The sequence below is a fragment of the Phaenicophaeus curvirostris genome, chromosome 17 (assembly GCF_032191515.1).
Source record: "Phaenicophaeus curvirostris isolate KB17595 chromosome 17, BPBGC_Pcur_1.0, whole genome shotgun sequence".
NCBI lineage: Eukaryota > Metazoa > Chordata > Aves > Cuculiformes > Cuculidae > Phaenicophaeus > Phaenicophaeus curvirostris.
The window spans coordinates 13,029,436-13,052,665 of NC_091408.1; the positions used below are offsets into that span (position 1 = coordinate 13,029,436).

The following is a 23,230-nucleotide window of genomic DNA, read 5'->3' on the forward strand; positions in this document are numbered from 1 at the left end:
TATTTCATGTCTTGAAATGGCCAAAGAATATTGGGTCAAAATATGAAGAACTAGGATGGAATCACAGGGCAGAGACCTGATTTACTTTAGGGTGACAGTGAGTTCAAACTTCGTCATGAATGTCACCGCAGCGTGGTCTGATGGATATGACAATAGTCCACGGACATGTTGAGGTTCTGGAGCGTGTCCAGGGAAGAGTAACAAAGCTGGTGAAGGGGCTGGAGAACAAGTCTTACGAGGAACAGCTGAGGGGACTGGGGTTATTTAGCCTTGAGAAGAGGAGGCTGAGGGGAGACCCTATCACTGCCTACAACTAGCTGAAAGGAGGTTGTAGGGAGCTGGGCGTTGGTCTCTTCTCCCAAGTGATCAGTGATAGGACAAGGGGGAATGGCCTCAAGCTGTGCCAAGGGAGGTTCATATTGGACATTAGGAAAAAGTTTTTCACTGAAAGGCTCATCGGGTGCTGACAGAGGCTGCCCAGGGAGGTGGTGGAGTCACCATCCCTGGAGGTATTTAAAAGACAGGTAGATGAGGTACTTAAGGACATGGTTTAGCGGCAGATAGGGATGGTTGGACTCGATGATCTCAGTTGTCTTTTCCAACCTGGTAATTCTGTTTCTAAGGAGTCAGAACTATTACAGTGGAAACTGACTTCCCCATTGAAATGGCAAAATTCCCATTTATTTCAGCCAGGAGCCAGGTTAAACCTTTTTTCCTACCTCTTCTAGTAACCTTCTTGGGCCCCTCTATTCCATCAAATGGATTGCTGTGCAGAGTGCCAGGCTAGCAGCAGTCAACCTGATAGATCAGCACAGCACCATGAGGAGTTACCACCTTCTGTCTCTAAAGTAACACAGCGGTGCTAAGTGAGGTGCCAGGCAGGGGTGCTACTTCTACCCTTGGAAACAGTCACCAGCAGCTCAGAGGTCTGTGTGCTGCACCATGCTCTACTCCAGGCAGCAGGGGTCCCTAAAATCGTCTTGTTCAAGGTGCTGTATTTCTGTGCTTTCTAGTTTTTGTAATTTGTAAAATCCCTATTGGTGTGCCTCTATCTTCATAAAAAGATCCCTGCATGAAAGAGACTAGTGAGAGCTCGGTGCTGAGGTTATTATTACAACTATCAAAACGCATTCTTAAAAAAAAAAATTCACATTCGTATATCAAGGTGTCCAAACATAAGGGTTGAATCTCAATTGTGTGCATTATGGCTATCTTGTTTTCCCCCGCCTCTTTCTCTCTCCTCACCCTTCGGTGTTTGAAATAACAATCGCCTCTGCAAATGCAAAAGTCTTGGATAAGGCTGTAGTTAAAGTGTATGAAGATTTCTTTTGGTCCCACAGTGGGGTGTATAACTGACAGTAATGGCTGTAAAATTCAAAGATCAGGGGCTAGTTTTTTTTTCAAGCCATCACTCTGGAAAATACAGAGTTTGATCAGTGACTGAGCGTTTCAGGCTGGTATTAATAAACATAGAATATTAAAGATCTGGTTGAAGAATAAACCATCTAATTCAGTTTATAATCCTAACCGTTGTTTAAAAAGAAATAAGAGTAATAATGAAAACAAATTACCCTTGATTTAAATATTAATCTTATATGGTAATTGTGCCTGAATAAATATTTCAGTTGTAAGGAGTAGATTGCATTGTCAAAGGCTGGAAACTGTGCTGCGACTCAATTCGGTGCCTTCTATTTAAGTGTCGTAAAGAGGAGCTGAAATGCTTTGAAAGCTTTCTTCTGCTCTGTCTGTTGGGTGTGTGTCACTGTGCATTACGACGCGGCTCTGTGAGTGATGTATGCTAACCGAAGGAGGGGAAGGACGTCAAATTGGCACAGATTCTTTGCTGGGGTTGCTTCAGCCAGATGAAAATGATATATATCTTCATAAAGCCAGCAGCATTCATGGCACTGAGGGCTTTGTATTGTTTAGGAATGCAAAGCGCAGCTGAAAATTCTCTCCATCGTAGTTTTAGGGGGAGCTGGAGTAGCTGATACTGTAAGTTAGTGCTACTAACCTAATCTGTTTCTAAAATGATGTGCCACTGAACTTTTTCTCGTTAAATAGACAACTTAGATCTCTGGTCATATAGAAAATGGCATAGCAGCTCCTGCTTTTAGTTGTCATTGGTGCTCTCCCCTGCTGAATCTTGCGGAACTCCACTGCATTGAAGACCAGAACTGCCACCTAAAGAGGTTTTGAAGGGCTTCAAAACAAACTCATGGAGAACATAATATCTTTATTTTAAAGACTGGCAAGAAGGCCATTTTTCCAGTGAGATATTGCGTACTTGAATGCAATGAGGTGGAGGGTGGAATAATCTAGCTAGGAAAAAAGTCACTTTTTAAATTCTATCTCTTCTTTTACAGACTACCATGGGCTTTGCAGCTCATGGAGACTAGGAAGGTGTGGTATAGAAAAACTGACCATTCTTCAAGGTATTCCACTCTGATGCATGTACTGCAGACAAGTCTAATCTATTAATGTAGAAAGATGACGTTCTGCTTTTGTAGCATCTCAGTGATCAAGATTTGGGCTTTTTTTGAAATTCGAACTTAGCCCTGAACTCTTCTTTCTGGCCTGTTATGAAGAATTTTCACTGACAAATCTCAAAGCCCTGATTCATATTCTGAATGTCAAAAAACTACAGCAGAGAGTGGTGAAGTATCTTGCACAGGGTCACTCACCAGAGGAGAAACAGAGCCATCCTTTTCCTGTGTTCTCTGTTCAGTGCTTTATGTCAACAGCAATATTTCATGTCGCTGGCAGCTTCTGTTGTATCCCTGCTTGGGAAGAGACCCACTGCCATGGGATCCATTTAATTCAGTCCAGTTCTGATAATGAATTTCACCTGGAACTTAAGCGCTGGTAAGCTTAAGCTAAGTGTAGGTTTTTTCTTTCCATTAGCTCAATTAGTGTTTTATGAGGTAGATGAGAAAAGTATCAACGTATTTTCAACATACATCTTCCTGAAACTAAGAGCAGATTTAATCTCATCAGTGCTGATGGAGGTGCTGCTATCTGTGTACTTATAGTTCTTCTACAAATGGTTTCTGAGTTGTTTCTACATCTTTTCTCCACACAATTCATCTGCCCACTTCTCACATCTATGTAAAAACTTTGACGTCAATCCTTGACTTTCATATTGGAGAATATTTTGTTCCTTAGCATTGGTAAAGTATGCACCAGCAATTTAGATATGAATTTGTTGCTTCTTGTTTTGCATCTCCATGAAGTCTGCAGAATGCGATGCTTCTTTTGTGAACAAAAAGTAGGAATTCTAAATTATTAAACATGGAAATAACAGGTAGAGACATACTTAGTAGCTCTTTTACTTTTGGAATTGACTGAGGAATATGATTAATTCATGTCACTCCATGATTTTACAGTGACAAAAACTCCTTTCCCCTTCCCTAAATTTCGGTTATTATTATTCATTGTGTACCCTAGGATTCTGTGATATGCAAAATAATCATATTGCCTTTTAAATTTGCATTAGCTCTGCTAATGATCATAAACAACCCATCAGGTACCAAGTATACTCTACACCGAGAAACTTAGGAGTGAGAGGAAGATTCATTTGTTTTTGATAGCATTATGAGCTTTGGTTTACTGCTTTCCTTATGGACTTAGGGTGCCTTGGAGCAAAAGTATAGGTCATGCTCTTAACTATGTAGGACACCTGTTTCAAGGGTTTGGTATTCCTACAGGGGTCATTTTCATACAACATTGAATAAAGGTGAGGAGTAAATCTCTCCACATATAATTTGGTGAATTTACTGAGTTGAACTGGTGATTTTGCTGATAAATGAGAGCCTAGCTCAGCAGAGTATTTAAATTCGTTCCTATTTAGCAAAGTACTTACACATATGCTTAACTTACAAAATGAGATTGAGTCCCTGAAGACCGAAAGAGCTTGCTTCAGTGGTTTGCTGAGTAGGGGTCAAGTTCTGAATTGGAACTTTAAAGAAAATCAGGGAGCCATAAAAGTTAAGGCGTATTTCAGTGAGCAGCCAAAAGACAGAAGCCTGGTTTCTAAGGGTTTGCTCCTTAGAAATGAGCACATACATGGATTCTTGGGGTGTGCACTGCATCTTTTCTGTCAGAGGGGTTAATCACTTGGTCCCTTCTGCTGTCTACCTGCTTCCAATAATCTTAATAATTCTTAACCTCTATGCTTCTGCCTAGATTTGTTGAAATTGGTCTAATGTTACTGGAGAGGATGACAGACACAGTGATATCCTGATTGTATAATCCTTTCTTTATTAAGGAACTAGGCAAAAACCAAAAAAGGCTTGTTACAGCCATAGCCGCTACTGCAAAAAAATTATTTTTTTCTAAGCATTTTACCCAGCCTAATTTTAAACCTTTCCAGCTATTGTCTGATATTTCTTTTTGAGACTCTTCCACTGTCCTTTTGCTTTGAATTTGGTCCATATTTCCCATTGTTTCTAATTATACTCTCCTGCCTTCCCTGCTCTAGCAATTTTCTCTCCTTGGAGCTTAAATCCTTGAAATATTTGTGGAAAGGTAACAGCTTCTGTTTCTTCTGCCTTTTAAACCTCATTTACTGATTTTTTTCAGAAAATCACCAACCTACCTTCTGCTCTTCTTGATGTTACTTCAAGTATTGCACATTCAGACCTTCTGGAAATCTGGCAGATTATTTCTTCTGCTATTTTTAGAAAAACTGGTCCATTTCCTTCAGTCATTCAGGCTCTTATTTGTACGTTATCCTGCTGTGCAATGAAAGCATAACTGAAGTCAACCAGCTCAAGTAAAGCAAAAGGAAAACCATGCCTAAAAATCTCTTCATAGTTATATTCTGCAGTGATAATTTTGGCAGTGCTGTGTTTTAATTCTTCATGTCATTTGGTTGCTTTTATTTCTTGTAATGGCCACCTGTTGGATTTTGCCACACTGATTCCAAGAATCATGCTATTTATGAGATATGAAGTGGTCTATCCAAATTTTCCATCTTGCTTGCCTGGAGGAAATATCTTAAGTCCGCATTTCTTGGTGATTGTGTGGTCCAGTTAATACACACTTGAGGATTTTCTCTAGCGGTGAAAGAGTAGTAGCATGTACTTTTGACGTGGTTTCATGTTAGTCTTGCAAAGAAAGAGAGTTTATATTCAATTAAGGCATTGAAGAGTCACAATTGGACTATGAAACTATAATCCAATAGCAGTAGGAATATTGAAAAAAACAAGTCAGTAATTCAAGCAATCTACTATTTAGATGTCTACCATTAAATGAAATCCTACTTGTGTTTTGATATACAAATTTTTCACCTCTGATCTCATTGCTATCTTCTGGTGCAGCTCTGCTATTCACAAGGGGAAATCTGTTCCACAAATTCCAGTGAGGGTGAGAAATTCTGCAGTGCCTCTGAGGAGAAATTGATCTTCACTTACTGCTTTTCCCAGTTATGTGAATGATTTATGAATCTGTTGAAACTATTAATGAATTACAAGCATTACTGCATTCATAATTATAATAATTAGGGTTTCTCCTCCCTTGCCTCTGGTTCAATAAAATCAATATGTCTCTTTAAGGGGTAGATGTACATCTTTCCACTGTCAATTACAAAGATTTCTAAATAAGATTCTGAGGTTCTTGCAAGTAAAAGCAATGCAATTTGTGCTGCTGCTCAGTCCCCAGAGTCAGTAGGTGTTTCCCACAGAATTTTCTTTTAAGATCCAAGATTAGTATCTTCAAACATAACAAAAAAGTGACCTTAAAGCACAAATTACATTAGGCAGAAGTTGGTCACATAGTAAGGAAGCTTATGTGATGTCATGTGTCCATCACATAAGCTGATGGCATGAGATCCTTACTCTTGTTAGGTGACGTCTTACTCACACTGGCACCTTTCCTTAGTATTTCATGAAGCATTTCCCTAATTCATGCCATGCCTGTTTTTCTCTCTTCTCCAGTTTTCTAGTTGTTAGTTTGACCGTACTCTTATTTTTACTGAAAGACTACTTTCCTTTGGGAAATGGCAAACAGTTATAGTTGCATTCTGACAGAGTACATTGAGATAAGGTTGTAAGAACCTACTTTTTCTCTGCCTGCCTATGTAGATCAGCGAATGTTTAAATTCCACTTAAGTTTATTTACAGAAATGTAATTCTTTTGTTTAAAGCTATATTGGGGTAGGGAAGGACTTGTTTGACTGGAGGTGATTGGAGGACACCGAAACGTGGAAGGAATAATTTTGAATGAGGGAGCTATTATCAGCCATTGCATGTTTCCAGAAGGTCTGCAGTGTTATTTAGTGCTTTGCTATGAGCACTTGTTATAGGAAGTGGAGCTGCATTTGGCCATGCTATCCATTCCAATGTCTGGAGTATGCTGTGGTTTGATTGCTCTGAGCGATGGCTCATAGAAGGCATCAGTTCCAGCCAGGGTGGCTCCTCTGACTGCTTTAACCATTAGAATAATCAGGTTCTGGAATAGGGAATAGGGATTTAAAATCCCTAAGTGCTTTGAAAATGGAGCTTGATAAGTTTATATAGAGATTATATGATGGGGTATTTGCAGTAGCAGGGGAATATCCATATGGACCAAGGCCTCTTCCTGTCCAGACCAGCACATAAATGCAGCTCTGCTTTCCTTCCGGTGATGAAATTTTTTCATCTACAATGAATGATCATAGCTTTCATATGAACAGCTGTTCTCTGTGTTTGCTTTAGCAGCTCCAGGACCATTTGCATAAATAAAATTAGGACTGCTTGATAAGTGAGTCCTGATGGTCAGACAAAAAAGTCTCTAAAGGATTGCAGCCCAGAAGGCCAACCGTATCCTGGGCTGCGTCAAAAGAAGAGTGGCCAGCAGGTCTAGGGAGGTGATTTTGCCCTTCTATTCCTTTCCTGTGAGACCTCATCTGGATTATTGTGTCCAGTTCTGGAATCTTCAACATAAGGAGGACGTGGAGATGTTGGAATGGGTCCAGAGAAGGCTACAAGGATGATCAGAGGGCTGAAGCACCTCCCATATGAGGACAGGCTGAGAGAGTTGGGGTTGTTCAGCCTGGAGGCAAGAAAGCCCCAAGGAGACCTTCTAGTGACCTTCCAGTATCTGAAGGGGCTACAAGAAAGCTGTGGACGGACTGTTTACAAAGTCATGGAGTGATGGGACTAGGGCCAATGGGTATAAACTGGCAAGGGGCAGATTTAGACTAGACATAAGGAGGAATTTCTTCATGATGAGGGTGGTGAGGTCCTGGCCCAGGTTGCCCAGGGAAGTTGTGGCTGCCCCATCCCTGGAGGTGTTCAAGGCCAGGTTGGATGGGCCTTGGGCAGCCTGATCCAGTGGGAGGTGTCCCTGCCCATGGCAGGGGTGGAACTGGATGATCTTTAATGTCCCTTCCAACCCAAACTATTCTATGCTTCTACGATAACAACTGATAGATTCACATACATAAATTGCTGCAAATTGTTGCTGTTACCTGCCATGTTATCAACCCTGCAGATAGTTTGTTGGTCTCAGTACACTTTCTATTGGATAATTCTCTGTAGTATAACAGCCACAATCATAGCTTGCCATTATTATTTTCTTCATTGTAATTCCTCAGAGAGAATCCAATGATTGCCAGGATATGCATTTCCCCTTATAGATCACTAATCCTTCTCAGCTCAGGTGCAGGAGCTCAAAGTGGTGAAAAGTCAAATATGTCAATGCTGAATGCATTGAGACCCAAAATGATGGCAATGTTTGACTTAACAGAACAGTTCATGTTAATGAGAACATGAGTTCTGTGAGCTTTTGAACTCATGCAATTTTTAATGTCGCAAGTACATCAAAAACTGTTATTTGACATGACAGGGCTTAGGACTCAGCTGTGGACCTGTGTATCATAATCCTATTTATATGGTTTCATCATGACTTCATCAGGTTTCATCTCGTTTCATCTGATTTCATCAGATTATCCCCAGGTGTACAGAGGAGAAACATCTGCTCAAAAACTAAAACTGCATCATACCTGGAGCAGGGAAGGGGTACTGTATCTTGATCTTTACAGTCAAAGTTTTTTAATGAGTGTACCTCTTAGCGTTCCAGATCAAGATTGAAATATGTTCATAACGTAAAACAATGTACATACTGCAGTGTATGCCGAGAGATATCTCTTCCATGCTCCCAACTTCAACATGTATGATATACAAAACAGATGTCAATATTTGCATATACATTGCAGTCATCTTCAGCTGACAAATATTGGTAGAGTACATGGCTTTCTGTAGTCCATTTAATTCCCCAAATAGTTATATATTTCACTAAACTTTTTATATTTAAATTATCAATTGGGTCTCTAGGTCCTTTTTTGAATTTTATAAGGGTCTCATTTCCCCTTATAGTACGGTGGATACTAATGACATTGTTTAATAAATGCTGCATTTTAAGAGCCTGGTTGAGCTGAAACTCACAAGTGCTGTGCAGCAAACACATGGGATTGTGAAGGTGAGTGAATGAGAAGAAGAGGTGTCAGTTTTCCATTTAGTGCTGCTGATCAGATACAGTTTTGCTGTAGGACAGTCTTGGAAATAGCCTGGCAGAGCATGGTGTTATTTAATTTTCAGGGTTTGGTCAATGTAGTCTCTTGATCCCGCCTTTCTTAGCATGCTTCCAGATCCGATATTTTTACTGTAAAAATTTGTGTTCTTATCATTACCTATTAACACTGTCTTTCAATCAAACTTGGACAGAACAGTTTGTAAAATTACTTGTGGTGAAAGAGAACAGAAGCCTTACAGACACCAAGATGTCTTCTAGTTACTTGATCACAGCCAAGTTTCAAATCTTTAAGTGCTGATGGAAGAGAAGACTTGATCCTTATGCCTGCCTGTGTCCCTTACACATGGATGTTAGTGCATGAAGTGCAGGTCTGAGCACTCAGGCTATCCCAGCATTTCCATATGACCACAAAAAGAACTCTGAATTTTAAATAAGTCTTTTTGGAAAACCATGTGTGAAAATTTAAAGTGTTCAAACTTAATCCAACACAGAAATTGGCCCTGCTTTGGGAAAGGTGTTAGACCAGATGGCTTTCAGAGGTCCCTTCCAACCAAGATTGCTTTATAATTCTTTGATTTAAAACTATATTCCAGCCTACAGCTTTTTCAAAAAACTGGGGGGAAGGTGAGGAGAAGTGTTTATATTTTCTATTCAGTTGTACCTAAAAATAAGAAAGAAAAGAAATTCTGGAAACTTCTTTTATTTTGACATTAAGGAAGCTGGAAAGCATTTCTTTTTTAATTCTAGACTTGGCAAGTACTGAACATTTGAGTAAAGAAAACATCATTTCTTTTTTTAGTTGAAAAGAACTTTGCACTTTTGCAAGATGTATGAGTTCAGCAGAAATACCTGCTGAATAGTTCACAGCAGAGGAAGTTGCTGTAGCTGAGGATACTAATCTCGAATATTGGCTATGCCTTGGCAGATCTTGCCAAAGAAGCCACTAATTTTGAAATATATTGAGGCATTGAGTCTTGTGATATGTAATGCTGCTTTTATATATAATTGCATTTGTTGAACTAGTGTGGACACTAATAAGCAAGGCATAAAAAAGGTGTGTTATAGATCTCACCTTGGAGACATGAATGGCGCTTTGTGCTAAGATAATGGATCTTCCACTCTGGATTTAGGACTACAATTAATTTTTTTAAAAAGAGGGTAGGGGAGGTAATTTTAAAATCATTTTGGATTCAAAAGTTAAATGACAGAGCAGCTGATGTCTGAAGTGTTGATCATAAAGTAGGCAAATGCTGCATCTTTGATGTGAATGTGAAAATAATAACTTAGCTTGGTTAGGGATTGCTTCTCGGGGACGCTCACTCTCTAAGTACCTTTTAGACCAGTTTCTCAATGTTTTCAGGCTGATGATTCCAGCACTTCCTTTTAAAGTATTACATTTACTAGAAAAAATAAAAATAAGCATTTTAGCTAAGAGTAGATAAGAGATTTATCAGGCGTGTCTTCCAGAAGATGAGCAAGAGCATGCAGTCATGAAAAGAAATAACAGGTGGAGCTGGGAGAGTAAGATTTTTATTCCTCAGGACTTCATAGCCCCTTTGATTGCTTCTACCCAGGACCATGATCACCGCTTGGAAAATATTGTTGTAGACCCTGTGATAGACACTCCGGAGAAGACAGAACTAAGGCTGTATGTTCATGTTCTATAACCTCCCTTCTGTAGTGTGGTGCCTCTCTCAGGACCAGAGTCAATGACTGGATTATCTCTTTGTTCAACTGAATTTTACCTAACCATAATTAGATTAGTTTGGCAACCAAATGTTAAGTCTAAGTCTCAGAAATTGCCTCCAGCATTTGCACGTACATCCAGGTGGGCCATCATGAGAACAAAGGCCTGTTGCCTTTGTTAAACAAAATTATTGAGCTTATGGAAAGCTTTCTTGTATAGCATATATGTAGATAACTTTGTCTATGTGTTTGCCTTTCAGGGGAAAATAATTACCAAAAAATACTTAACCTGAATTCAGCAAGTCTATTCCCGCATATATTTATGCGCAAGTATGAATTTGCTGTTCATGTATATAAGGGATTTTAGGTGGATATATATTTGTAGGATGGGAATGAGTTTTCCTGCAGGGTAAGGAACTGAGCAGAGTGCTTGATGTCGTGATTTAGTACACTGGGACTGCTCAAGAGCAAATATTTGCAGTGCTGGCCCTGTAATTTTTTAATGTGAAAATACTGGGTCTCATTCCCTGCTGATGGTCGTTATCACACAAAATCACAGAATTGCTAGGTAGGAAAAGACCCACTGGATCATTGAGTCCAACCATTTTTATGTTTGTGTGAGTCTTTCCATTCATTTCCAGGTGATAGTGTTAACAGCCAAGGAAACTGCAATGTGAAAGAAATATCTAAGGGGTTTTTTAGGAACACTCAAGACTGGTATTGATCTAAAGGGTAAGGTCATTGGGGAAGAGTCAAATACCCATAGCACCGCTGGTCCTTATCAACCACGGATACACAATCAACACATCACTCCATGTGTACTGAAGTGTTCTTTGATGCCTTGATGCTTGGGTTTCCTATGTCTAAAATGACTGTTGTATTATCTTTGTCCTATTTTCCCACTTTGTCAGTTTAAAAAGCAATCATCGCTTTCTGCAGTTGTCTTGTACGATGTAGGCTGAACCTTAGACAGATCCTATAGCAACTTTCCCAATTAATAATGATCATTAGTGGCTGCATGCCTGGTTAGCTCTTTTGCAGCTTTATCACACTTATATATGAGTTCTGTTATATTTATTGTTATTTTTATGCTGAGGGCAATAAAAAACAGCAGGTAGAGAAAGCCAGATTGGCAACATATTTGCAGTGGTTTATTAGACTTTGTACTGTCAGTAAAACTGTTTTCTTAGCCCTGCAATTCAATCCCACCTGCACAGTAACTGCAGGTTTTCTGCTGTTGCCTCATGATTGGGGTGTTTCAAAAGTACTTGATGTTTACTGACTACTGTGTTGAATAATTTATTGGATGATTATTAGACTGGATGTAATAAAATCAATGTTGATTTACCATTCCCTTAGCATAATGTGGTGAATGATCACTGGATTTACTATGTCAAGAGATGCTCAGAATGATGGTTCTGAATGGAAATGCCGGCTTGGTGGGAAATTTGCTTAAATATATACTAGATTAAAAGGTTTGCTAATTTTTAGCACTTTTGAATGGTTTGAGTTATTTGGGAAAAGTGCTATCAACAGCTGGAAAATTGTTTAGTGAATAATTTATTTGGAAATAGGAAAAAAAAGTCAAATAAATAATTCAGCAAATATTTCTCAACCAGCACTGCTGATGTCGTGCTCCAGAGAGATAGATCAATTCTTTTAAAATAACTTTATTACCTGATTATCAGACTCATTTTTTTGTGATTCTTCTTGCTTGTTGGTTCACTTCATACACTGAATCCTGAAGAAAAATGACTTTTCATCCTACCCATCGCTGAATTTTTAATAGTAAGATGACAATGAATAGAATTAAATTTTAATGTGCTGCTGTACATATCACCTTATCTTGATGTATCAATGGTGAATAGTGATCGTTGCTGTAATGCATTGGGCTAGGTTCTACAGATATTGGTTTTTTCTGATACCCTCTCTGACCCTGGGCAAGTCTGAGCCCCAAGCCGCACATTTCACTTAACTATCTATTTCTTCCTTTTTCTTACTTGTTTATGCTGAGACCAGAGACTTATGCATACAGCATGTATGGCAACATACACTGCAGGTATTGTGCCATACTGTTTGGGTTTGGTTTAATACGATTCTGAATTTTAAGGTAAACTCTGGCATTTTATTTTCACCTGCAAAAGAGAGGTGGGGATCCTGCTATCCTTGCCAGCTAGTTTTGTACCAACTGAATGGATTTGGGAGATCAAGCATTGGATGTGTTGAGCTCATATTCTAGAGCTGAGCCAGCTCCTCAGCTGGTGCAAGGCAATATCACACTGTTAAGTTGTTATGGGTAATGCTAAATCTTACAATATTTGATTTTTAGCTTAAACGCTAGTTGTAGGAATAAAATAATTCACTGTAATTCTGCAATTTTTATCCTGTATAACAACTTTTCCAAAAAAAAGCTGGAAAATATTCATTGATCGGATTCTGCTTCAGAAACCAGAAGGAAAAGGCAGGCGGATTCATTAATGTAAAGTAAGTTTCTCAGCCTGAAAGATTATTTTGAGGGGTTTTAGCTTATGGTTTTTTCCCATATAAGAGTGTAGAAGAACCCCAACCTGGAGACATAAAGCTTCTAAAGCCTGCACATGAGTAGCAGAATGCTTTCCTCAGCTTTGTCTTCCTGTATTGTGTTGAAGAGTTCAAATCTTGCCTGAAGCAGCTGTGTTTGTGTCCATTGTTTTAGGGTAAACTTGCACAGGAAGGTTTTGATTGCCGAAGTTAAAGATAAAATACAGAATCATAGAATCATAGAATCACCAGGTTGGAAGAGACCCACTGGATCATCGAGTCCAACCATTCCTATCAAACACTAAACCATGTCCCTCAGCACCTCATCCAAGAGATTAAATGTGTCTGTGATGTTTACACCCATAATCACCTCTTGCAGAGGGATTTTTGAATCACTGCTGGCTGAATTTGAAGAAATTATCAGCATTTCCAAACAGTGGCTTATTATGTGGTGATGAGCACCGAAGAGAAGCTCAAATGAATTAGCCTAACTTAACCCAGTGTTCCTTTCTCGTTCTATGCTTTATATACATCAGATGTTAGTATTATGGTTTCCTCGTCAGTGATCCCACATTTTTAACTTTCACATCCTATACATATAATTTCTAGGATGCTATCAGACATGCCAAGCAGCAGTAGTTATTGTATTCCAAGTACCTATTTATGCAGAAGAGATGTGATCTCTCTCTCTCTGGCAGACGTGGAGAGGAATGCAAATGTGTCCCCCTGCCACAACAGTTTGACTCCCATGCAAAGGCTTCATAAAACAAACCAAAAAACTCCCATAGAATGATGCTCTTTCCTGAAACCAGAGTTGTGGGTATTTGTTATGAATTCAGCAAAGACTATTTTCAAGTGGAGATAAACTAAAAGACTATCTGGATCCTTTCCTGTCTACTTTATATATGGGTGGTAGGACGGACTCAACTGAGAACAAAGTTTGAAACCATGTTTTCTTTTTTTGACTGTTGTCTACAATAGTTCTATTTCCCAGTCATCTGGATTTTTTACATGTTTTTCACTAAGCATGTATGCACATGTATTTTTCTGTCATTCCCCTTTTATCAACGTTTCGCAGAAGTTCATTTTCTACTTTTCTATCTCTCACATCAGTGTATAACAGGTCATTTTTCTCTGTCTGTCATTTTTTTCTTAATTTCTGCAGTTTCCTCCTGCTTTTTTTTCCCCACTCAACTTCAGTTTGGGCAGGAGGGCAATATGTTGCTGAGTGCTTGCTCTCAGTAACATTGCAGAAGGGATGAAGTCTGTCGGCTTTTGGCACTGCTAGGGAGATGCTGCTATAGAGGAGCATACATGAAATGCTTGTGCACCATAGTGGAACTCTAGGAATGGAAAGAGATTGTTAAGCAGAAGGAAAGGAGGTACAAAAAAGCAGATATACTGAAGGAAAGGCCGATTCCCTATTGGTACTTTGAATTCCCTTTGACTTCCTCATGTTTGATTAGGAAACAAATACCTTTTAGTGATGCTATTAGGAGTAATGGCTTGCAATTCTGAAGGAGACAGGAAAAAAAACCTGCTCGTAGTGAAATTGTTTAAGTACTGAAGAAAATACCATAGAAAGAGCTCTTTAAAAAAAACCCTTTATCAGAAATTAATCATATTAATTAATTGTATCAGTTAATTTATACAGGTCTTTCGAGGAGCAGCTGAAGGAGCTGGGGTTGTTTGGCCTGGAGAAAAGGAGGCTGAGGGGAGACCTCATTGCTCTCTACAACTACCTGGAAGGAGGTTGTGGAGAGGAGGGAGCTGGGCTCTTCTTCCAGGTGACGGGGGACAGGACGAGAGGGAATGGCCTCAAGCTCTGCCAGGGGAGGTTTAGGCTGGACATCAGAAAAAACTTTTTCACGGAAAGGGTCATTGGGCACTGGCAGAGGCTGCCCAGGGAGGGGGTTTGGTCACCTTCCCTGGAGGTGTTTAAGGGACAGGTGGACAAGGTGCTGAGGAAGATGGTTTAGTGGCAGATAGGAGTGGTTGGATTTAATGATCCTGGAGGTATCTTCCAACCTGGTTATTCTATGATTCTACAATTCTGTTGCTAAATGTTCACTGCTCTTTGTTACGACTTTACTCTACATCTCATATTGTTTTATAGTATTTCCTTCCACACAGGCAAGAAGTTATATTTAACAAACATTGCCATTGCCAGCTCTGAGCAGTGCCAGGACAGATGATAGCAAGTCTTAAAACCTTTTCATAGTCCAACTGATATAGCTGGAAGTAAATAGAGTGGTGTTTTTATCTGATATGACAATATAGCATATTATCTTATTTTTACCCAAAGACTTGTACTTATTTTTAAATCACTTTATTTCTGAAACAGTGGTTATAAACCACTTTGTGTTTATAAATCGTCTTATACGCTTTGTGGTGTATAAATCACCTTATCCTTCTTTTCATGGGAAAGTCATGTTCATTTTAATTTTCTGTCCTGTTTAAACAGACACCCTCAGTCTTACGGAGTCAGCTGTGCTGCTGTCTACCCTCCTGCTAGAAAGTTTTTGCGGTTAACCCTGGATGCATCTCTTCTTTTTCTGAGCGCTGCTGTTCCACCTCAGCCTGATCTGTGCAGTGTTTCAGGCCACACACTCTTTCAGTATAGAAGAGACCTGGAGACCTAGGTGTGTGTCTGGAGGTAGAAAAGAATAATTAGAATCATAGAATCACAGAAGAGTTTGAGTTGGAAGGGACATTAAAGATCATCCAGTCCCACCCCCTGCCATGGGCAGGGACACCTCCCACTGGATCAGGCTGCCCAAGGCCCTTCCAACCTGGCCTTGAACACCTCCAGGGATGGGGCAGCCACAGCTTCCCTGGGCAACCTGGGCCAGGACCTCACCACCCTCATCATGAAGAAATTCCTCCTTATGTCTAGTCTAAATCTGTCCCTCTCCAGTTTATACCCATTGGCCCTAGTCCCATCACTCCATGTCTTTGTAAACAGTCCGTCCACAGCTTTCCTGTAGCCCCTTCAGGTGCTGTAAGGTCACTATAAGATCTCCTCAGAGCCTTCTCTTCTCCAGGCTGAACAACCCCAACTCTCTCAACCTGTCCTCGTATGGGAGGTGCTGCAGCCCTCGGATCATCTTTGTAGCCTCCTCTGGACCTGTTGCAACAATTCCATCCCCTTCTTATGTTGAGGATTCCAGAACTGGACACAATACTCCAGGCAAGGTCTCACAAGAGAGGAATAGAGGGGCAGAATTACCTTCTTTCTCTCTTCTCCCCAAGGCTCTCTGATTAACATTCCTATGATACATAGGCATTAAGAACTGTTTCACTCTTCCCAGTCTTCAGCTCAGCTTAGATTGCTCTTGTGAACTTTTGGGTCTGCCCATCCTACCCTTTCTAATCATGTGGCCTCCTCTATTGTGACTAGCGCTGTTGCTAAACTCTTGATAGCAATAACGGCTTCAGTGTTAGAAAAGAGAAGCTGCCAACGTGTTCTATTGCATTATAGTGACCTTAAAGTGTAATGCTACCTTGAGGGTGATTAGGCAGTGCATCATTTCAAGTAGCAGTGGCCGACTACCCTGTAGAAATATTCCTGTTGTACCAAGCAACCTAGACTTTAAAAGAAAAGCCACAAATATGTTTATGTGGCAGCACTCTAGTAATGAATTCTATTTGTCCAAATTTCTCCATTTACTTTTTTTAAACTGTATTTTCTGGAAGGTAACTTTTTCCTTTACTTCTCTATTGAAAGAATTCATTTGCTGAACACTGCTTCGGAGGGCTGTAAGTTGGGGACACAGATCCATGGGAATTGCACATGGAAGAATCATCATAGTAAGTGATGAGTAAAGTAATTAAACAAAAGTTCCTGACCTGGTGCTGACAGCTTGGGTCTGATCATAGGTCATGCAATGCTTTCACATTATTTTTAATACGTCTTTAGTCACAGTAATGAGATTCTTATTGATTTTTGAGGTGCTTTGTAATCTCATCGTTTGGAGGTGTTTAGTATTTCTGAGAGGAACTAGTTCAAATAATTTCTATTAAAATTGCATTTGGTAGCAAAGTATGGGGTGACGGGGGAGATTGCTGCAAGAAATGCTTCATTAAAATACCTGCTTTGAAGGAGGAATTAAAATAAATATTTCCATTCTTTTTGATTACCATCGTTGTGCTGTCGTTCAAGAATATAAGAACTGCTTCTCTTTTCCACTGCCTTTCACTCCCTCCTTATTTTTTCCTAATCACTTTTCTCCCTTTTTCCTAATCCCCAGCATACCTGGAAAAGATGAAGCTGATTGCGTTTTTTGATAATCATTTGTTTTTTCTGTGGTGTTGTGCCCTGCAGTCCCCTCCTGTGCACAGTCCCTCTCTGCTGCTGCGGGACACATTCCTGGTGACAGCACTAATTCTGCAAGACCAGTGACTGGCAGTAACAGATACCAATGCAATAAGAAAGAAAGGCACCCTGAATAGAATCACAAAAGCAAGGTTTCATTATACAAAGATTAAATTAGTTCTTTAAACACAGAAACTGTGATAGAACATACTGTATAAAATAGGATCACTGCCAAGTATTTATAGGCAATGCACTGCCCATTCCTGCTCATACAATTAAGGTAACTGAGTTTCAATAGCTACAGCTGCATAAAGCAGCTATCTGATCCTACCTAGGTCAGCATGAAATAAGGCTGCATTCAGGAATAGTTTAGAAATTGCACTCTTTTTTTTTTTCCTGACATGAAGAAATGAGAAATTGAGCACAATGTGTTCCATTTTGGAAACACAGAGGCTCCTTTTAAATTCCATCCAGGATAGCAAGAACTCAAAACATCTATTAAAATCCAGCCTTAAAGATGATAAGATTAAACTCTTCGGGCAGTAGCCTTGGCTAAAGCATTGGATTTAGCCAGCATGATAAAAATCTCTGAGTGTTTTGGGGTGAATCCCAAACAGGAGTTGTTGTCATAACTGGTCCTCATAATAAAATATGCTTAGTTTTAGGGTTTTTTCCCACATCAGGTGGGAAAGCTGCTGCAGTTTGGACACATTCTGGGGTTCTCTATTCACTGGCTGAAATGTTTCCTCTTTCTTCTAGCTGCACTCTTTAACATGACATAACTTGTGACACAGTGGTGCCATACCACTCTTTCTCTCTTTGCTCAAAGAAATTTGGCTTTTTCCTTTCCCCTCCACGTAAACTCTGAAGATCTGCTCAGCTTTCAGTACTTCAGAAGTAAAAGCACTGCCATTCTCGGTGTTCCCTGGATTTCTGCACTACTAAGAAATTCTGCATTCCTCAACAACTTGACAGTAGATTATTTTCTTGTCTCTATAAATGCCACTCGACTATGGAGCTCACCTTGCCAAGATAGAAACTTCACCATGTTGCTTTCTATACAATAGCTGATTTTTATAACAAGCTTTGCCAGAATTGCACCAATGAGCCCTTTTCCAATTTTCCCTCTTTAAATTTCTGCTTTATGGTATTCACTTAGATGAACCATTTAATCTCCAGAAGGACACCACGTGTAAAGACAAAGGAGCATTGCTAAGGTATCGCTAACCCAATGTTGTCAGGGTATCCTGGAGAATCCTATCTAGTAACTTTTTGTTCTTTTCTGGTGTTTTGTACTCAAGGTTCCTGGCAGGATTGGCCAGTATTAAATAATCCAGTTTTGTAACTCTCCTGTCTTGCAACAAGCTAAATTACCTGTAATTCTTGGTGTAGCAAAGGACCAAAGGAGCTTCAGACAGACATTCACAGCAAGGTAGCAGTATACCCAAAAATTAATTCCAAGTTTTCCAATCGTCTGCTCCTTCCTGCCCTGGTTCACAGACTCCATCCTGAGCTTTGACCTCTCTGCTGTGCCTCCTTTTTTAAAAAGCAGAAAATACTTTTAACACAGTGGTTTCTCATTTCAAGGTGTGATTCCCTTTAGATTTGCTCATATGTTGCTTTAACAGGGAGGAACTGCAATGTGCTCGTTAAAGGGAGAGACTAAGAGACAGGATTTTTAGGCTGTAGAGCTTTAGCCTTAGCTTTGATTTGATTTGCTTTTGTTTCTCCACCTGTAAAATGGAGCAGCACTTAGTGATCCATGTCACAGAGTGTTACTAAGCTGCTTGAATGTATGGAAAATAACCCAAAACCTTAAGACAAGTGCAGATGGTTAATTCATTATTAAATCTATCATCCCACCAAATCCTCTCTTTGGAAGAGCCTTAATCCAATGTTTTATTAATATAAAGGCAATTATATTGCTGGCTTGACAGTCAGATGAATGGAACGTTTCTTTTTCTTTCTTTTTTTCAGTGCGGAGGGTCCTTCCTCTGAAATCATGCAGATTGATTTTGAAATTGAAGACCTGACTGACTTACCTGGGACTCAGCTCATTACATGGCAGGTAGAATATCCTGGAGATACAACATCTGATCTAGGAATTTCCAAGATCTACGTAAGCCAGAAGGACCTGGTAGGAGTTCTCCCTTTGGCTATGGTAAGAAAATGTCTGGCTTTCTGCAAGTTTTTAATATTACTTTATAACTGGAGTGCCTGGTAGATGCAAATGATCTGCTGAAAGGGATGGGTGGACAGAAAGTTTCAGCATCTTAACGAGTGTCTTACTGGAATCATGAGTCCTCTTGCATTTATTCTGGTGCTTAGGGACTTCCTGAATCACATTTTTTTGTTTTTTTTTTAATTCTGACTCCATATTCATTTGAGAGTGAGAAGAGCAATAAAAGTCATGGTGTGACTTCTGAGTCGTTTCTAATTACCTGAGGAACACAAAATACAGTATGTGGCCAACTGTTTTTTCCACATAAATGCATTCAGATGGTTTGACTCAGCATCCTAGTGCAAACTATAGGGCTTGAAAAATACCTGATTCTTTAGCCTTGATCTTACCTTGAGACTGCTAGATAACCAAATTGCAAGTACAAAGAGAAATTTTGCCTGTTTCGTCTTCTCTTTCCTTCACATTTCTTCTTCGTTAGGGTTGAAGTATGCTTGTCAATGGCCAGACTGTGCCCTATTTTTGTTCTTAGACAATCTAGTAGAAAATATTGACACGTTATTATTTACCACTGAAAGAAAAAAACCAAAAATCAATCACAGAGCATTTAAAAAAAAATGTAACCTGGATGTTTGCCTATTGATAGCCAATTAATTATGCTATTAATGAAGGCTTAAGGTGTTCTCAACATATCCAGACTCGCAGAACTAATAATGGCTATTAATGTTATTTAACAACTTTAGAACTACTCAGATGTTGTGATTCGTTGTTTCACTGAAAATATTTATTTTCTTTTGTAATGGCTCACGCTTTCATTACCGGAGCGTATATTGCAATTGAAACAGCTTTCTCCATCTGTATTGTGGCCATCTAACAAATCAGAGTTGTATATCTAATCCCTTTGTTTTCTATGACAATTTTCACAGTCTAGCTCCTGCTATTCAACAGTGGGTGATCTCTGCTGGTTTGTTGGTAAGACGAGAGGCTTTCAGGACTGCAGGTTGGGACTCCGATGTGCAGGCACACAAGTTCTGGAGTATTCGGGGTGAAGGCTGTAGTGGGGATTTGATTTTCATGATCTCAGATGTGGAGTGTTTATTTGCTCCATCCCTTAATGAAAAGATAAAAGATTTCTTTCCTAGCGGTTTCAGTGGTTGCAGAAAACTCTAGTTCTTCTCATATATGCCAACAATCCGTAATTGCTTTAGTAGCAAGTGATGTAGTGGCACAAAATACTTCCTAAGAACAACGATAGATTCTCCTGGCAGTTGCCACAAATCAACTTTCTCACTTCATTTCCATTAAAAGCTGAAAAAAAAAGCCCATATTCCAGAAACACAAAATTCTGTGCTCAAAGATCACATGAGGTCTATAAAGCTGCCCATAGGTGGCATTTGACAAGGCAACAGGTGTTGGGATAATGGGTGAGAGAGAAAGCAAAGATAAATGGCAGGGGTCTGCTCATTACTGACAGACTGGGAATGGTTTTAACCTTCTTTACATTAACTGGAGTGTCAGGGAAGAAACTCTGGGGTATCACAAATCTCCAGATCTTCGTAGTGCTTCACTTTCTGCTTAAGGAATGATTGTTCAAGTGCAGCTCTTTCAAGATGTGTAGTTTAGATTACTCTGATACTTCAGATTTCCCTGTGATCTTAGCAAATCTAGTTTTTAATTTATAAATTTTAAATTAAAAAATAAATACATTCTACTCTTCCATTTAGGAAGAACCACAATGAAAACAAAGTGTTATATTATATGTTTCTGGAGACTGGGATGAATTTGGGTTGGTTTTGCTCGGTTTCTTAGTGGAGCATATAACTTCACGTTTAGAAGCAATAAATAGAAGAGCTGTTGTATATTTCAATTACAGGGTAATTTTTCAAATCAATGATTTTATTGCTTTAGCATTAGGTAGGGCTTTCGTTTTTTAATGGACCAGCACATACCGCCTCTGTGCTATCTTTGTTTTCTGTAGTCTTTTCTGCTTGCTGTTGTGGATTTGTAAAATGCAAAGCAGAAGATTGGCTAGTGTAGAGCCTTCCTATTTCCTTTCTTTGAATTACAAAATGCTACAATAGGTAGGATAGATTTCAATGTATGTATCAGCGTCAGGGCACACTGGAAATGACCACCTTCTGCTGAAGTTATTAGGACATGTGCTGTACTTGCCTTACCTTTCTCCAGCATATTTTTTTCCTCCTATGGTATATTAGCATTCCAACTTTTGAGAGCCCTGCGGGGCCCTGCACCAATAATGGCAACACAAGTCACAGCAGTGCACTCAAGGATATTGATAAGAAAAGCTGTAGGGTGTATTTTATGGATGTGTGGGTACCATACGGACTGATATTTTCCCACACTTTTCTCCTTTTCAAGTGTAACAGAACATGTTTGATAGGAATGGTTGGACTCGATGATCCGGTGGGTCTCTTCCAACCTGGTTATTCTATGATTCTATGATTCTGTGTCTTGGTAAGCAGTGCGTGGGACCCCAGCCGGCCCCTGTTGGCAGAATGGGAACAACATGGGAGGAGACATTTAGTTTGAGAACATTGTAAGAACCTATGAGCACCTGTTTGGATATTTGCAATGCGTGATCTTTTCCCTTAAGCCTGATAAAATACAGGCAAAGATGTTTATCCAGGGTTATAAAAAATTACTGGCCTTTTACCATGATTGCTTTGCAGTGGCTCTTACAACCACATAGCAAGCTTTTGCCTTATTGACAGAATTCAAACATCCACTAAACCCTATGAAAGAGGCAGATATTTGTATAGTATAATGTTCTTCAGCAGTTTCTTCCAGTTATCACTGGAATTTGTGCGTTTCTTGCATAGACCCTGTTCAAAACTCTCCTCATTTCCCTGCCAGCTTTCTCACTGCAAGGTCTGTGTCTCCAGGTGGTGTGTGGCCAGGGAACTGAAGAAGAACAATCTTAGGAATGTGCTGATCGGTGCAGGAATTACAGAACCAAAGTTTGCTTTATTCTAGGTGGAGGATTCTGGACAAGGAATGCCAGATTGCTCCATGGTAATTATTGAAAATTTGGCACTTTGGGAAAAAAATAAATCACAAGAAAAGGGAAAAGCCATCTACGTTATTCTTTGTCTTCAACTGACAGATGTATTAATTCTCTTTAAATGTCATTTTCTTAATGTTCACTTGTAATAATGTGACACAGAGAAACCCTAGCACCTCTGAAGACCTTTGAAATATGGTATTAAAAAGGCATATGGTCCATTTGTTCATTCACTGTCTTGAACATAGAATCATAGAATGGTTTGGGTTAGAAGGGACCTTAAAGATCATCCAGTTCCAACCCCCCTACCCTGGGCAGGGACACCTGCATCAGGCTACCCAAGGCTCATCCAACCTGGCCTTGAACACCTCCAGGGATGGGGCAGCCACAACTTCCCTGGGCAACCTGTGCCACGACCTCCCCACCCTCATTGTGAAGAAATTCCTCCTAATGTCTAGTCTAAATGTGCCCCTCTCCAGTTTATACACGTTAACATGCTAAACTTCTGAGGTTTTTTGAGTTGAGAACCCGCAATGTAGCGTGACAACCAGTGAGAATAATGTGCCTGAATCTTCTAGAATACGACATTATTTTTTATTGGCATCCTAAAGAGTCAGTTTCCAATTCTTTTTTGACTTTTTTCTGGTGTTTCTTCCCTATTTTATTTCACTCTCATTTTGTTAGGTGATGAATGTCACAGGTTTAATCACTCAAATTGTACATTTGCTGGTATTGATTATTGTTGCTTTTTAAACATTCTGTCAGCTCTTTCTTAATTATGGTGTTCACCTTTTGTTGAACCTTAATGATTAGGTGAGGATGAGAGACAGACGAGCTGTGTTGCCATCTGTGTACATACAAGATAATCCCTGCTGAGAAAGGCAGAGGGCAGGAATGACATGCTGGTAAATGGATAGGTTGAAATCTGTTCTGTAAATAATAATAAAAATTGTGAATAATAAAATATCTCGGCTGGTTCTTAACTGAACCAGCT

The 23,230-nt window shown here is 39.6% G+C and overlaps 1 protein-coding gene across 2 annotated transcripts in view; it reads left to right on the forward strand.

Moving 5' to 3' along the window:
* The window catches only part of TMEM132D (transmembrane protein 132D), a 264,377-nt gene that overhangs the window by 143,800 nt on the left and 97,347 nt on the right, over positions 1-23,230 (forward strand). For both annotated transcript variants that reach the window (XM_069871349.1, XM_069871348.1), the window contains one exon: positions 19,013-19,196. In XM_069871349.1, the coding sequence (XP_069727450.1) occupies positions 19,013-19,196 (184 nt within the window). The remainder of the gene's footprint in view (positions 1-19,012; positions 19,197-23,230) is intronic.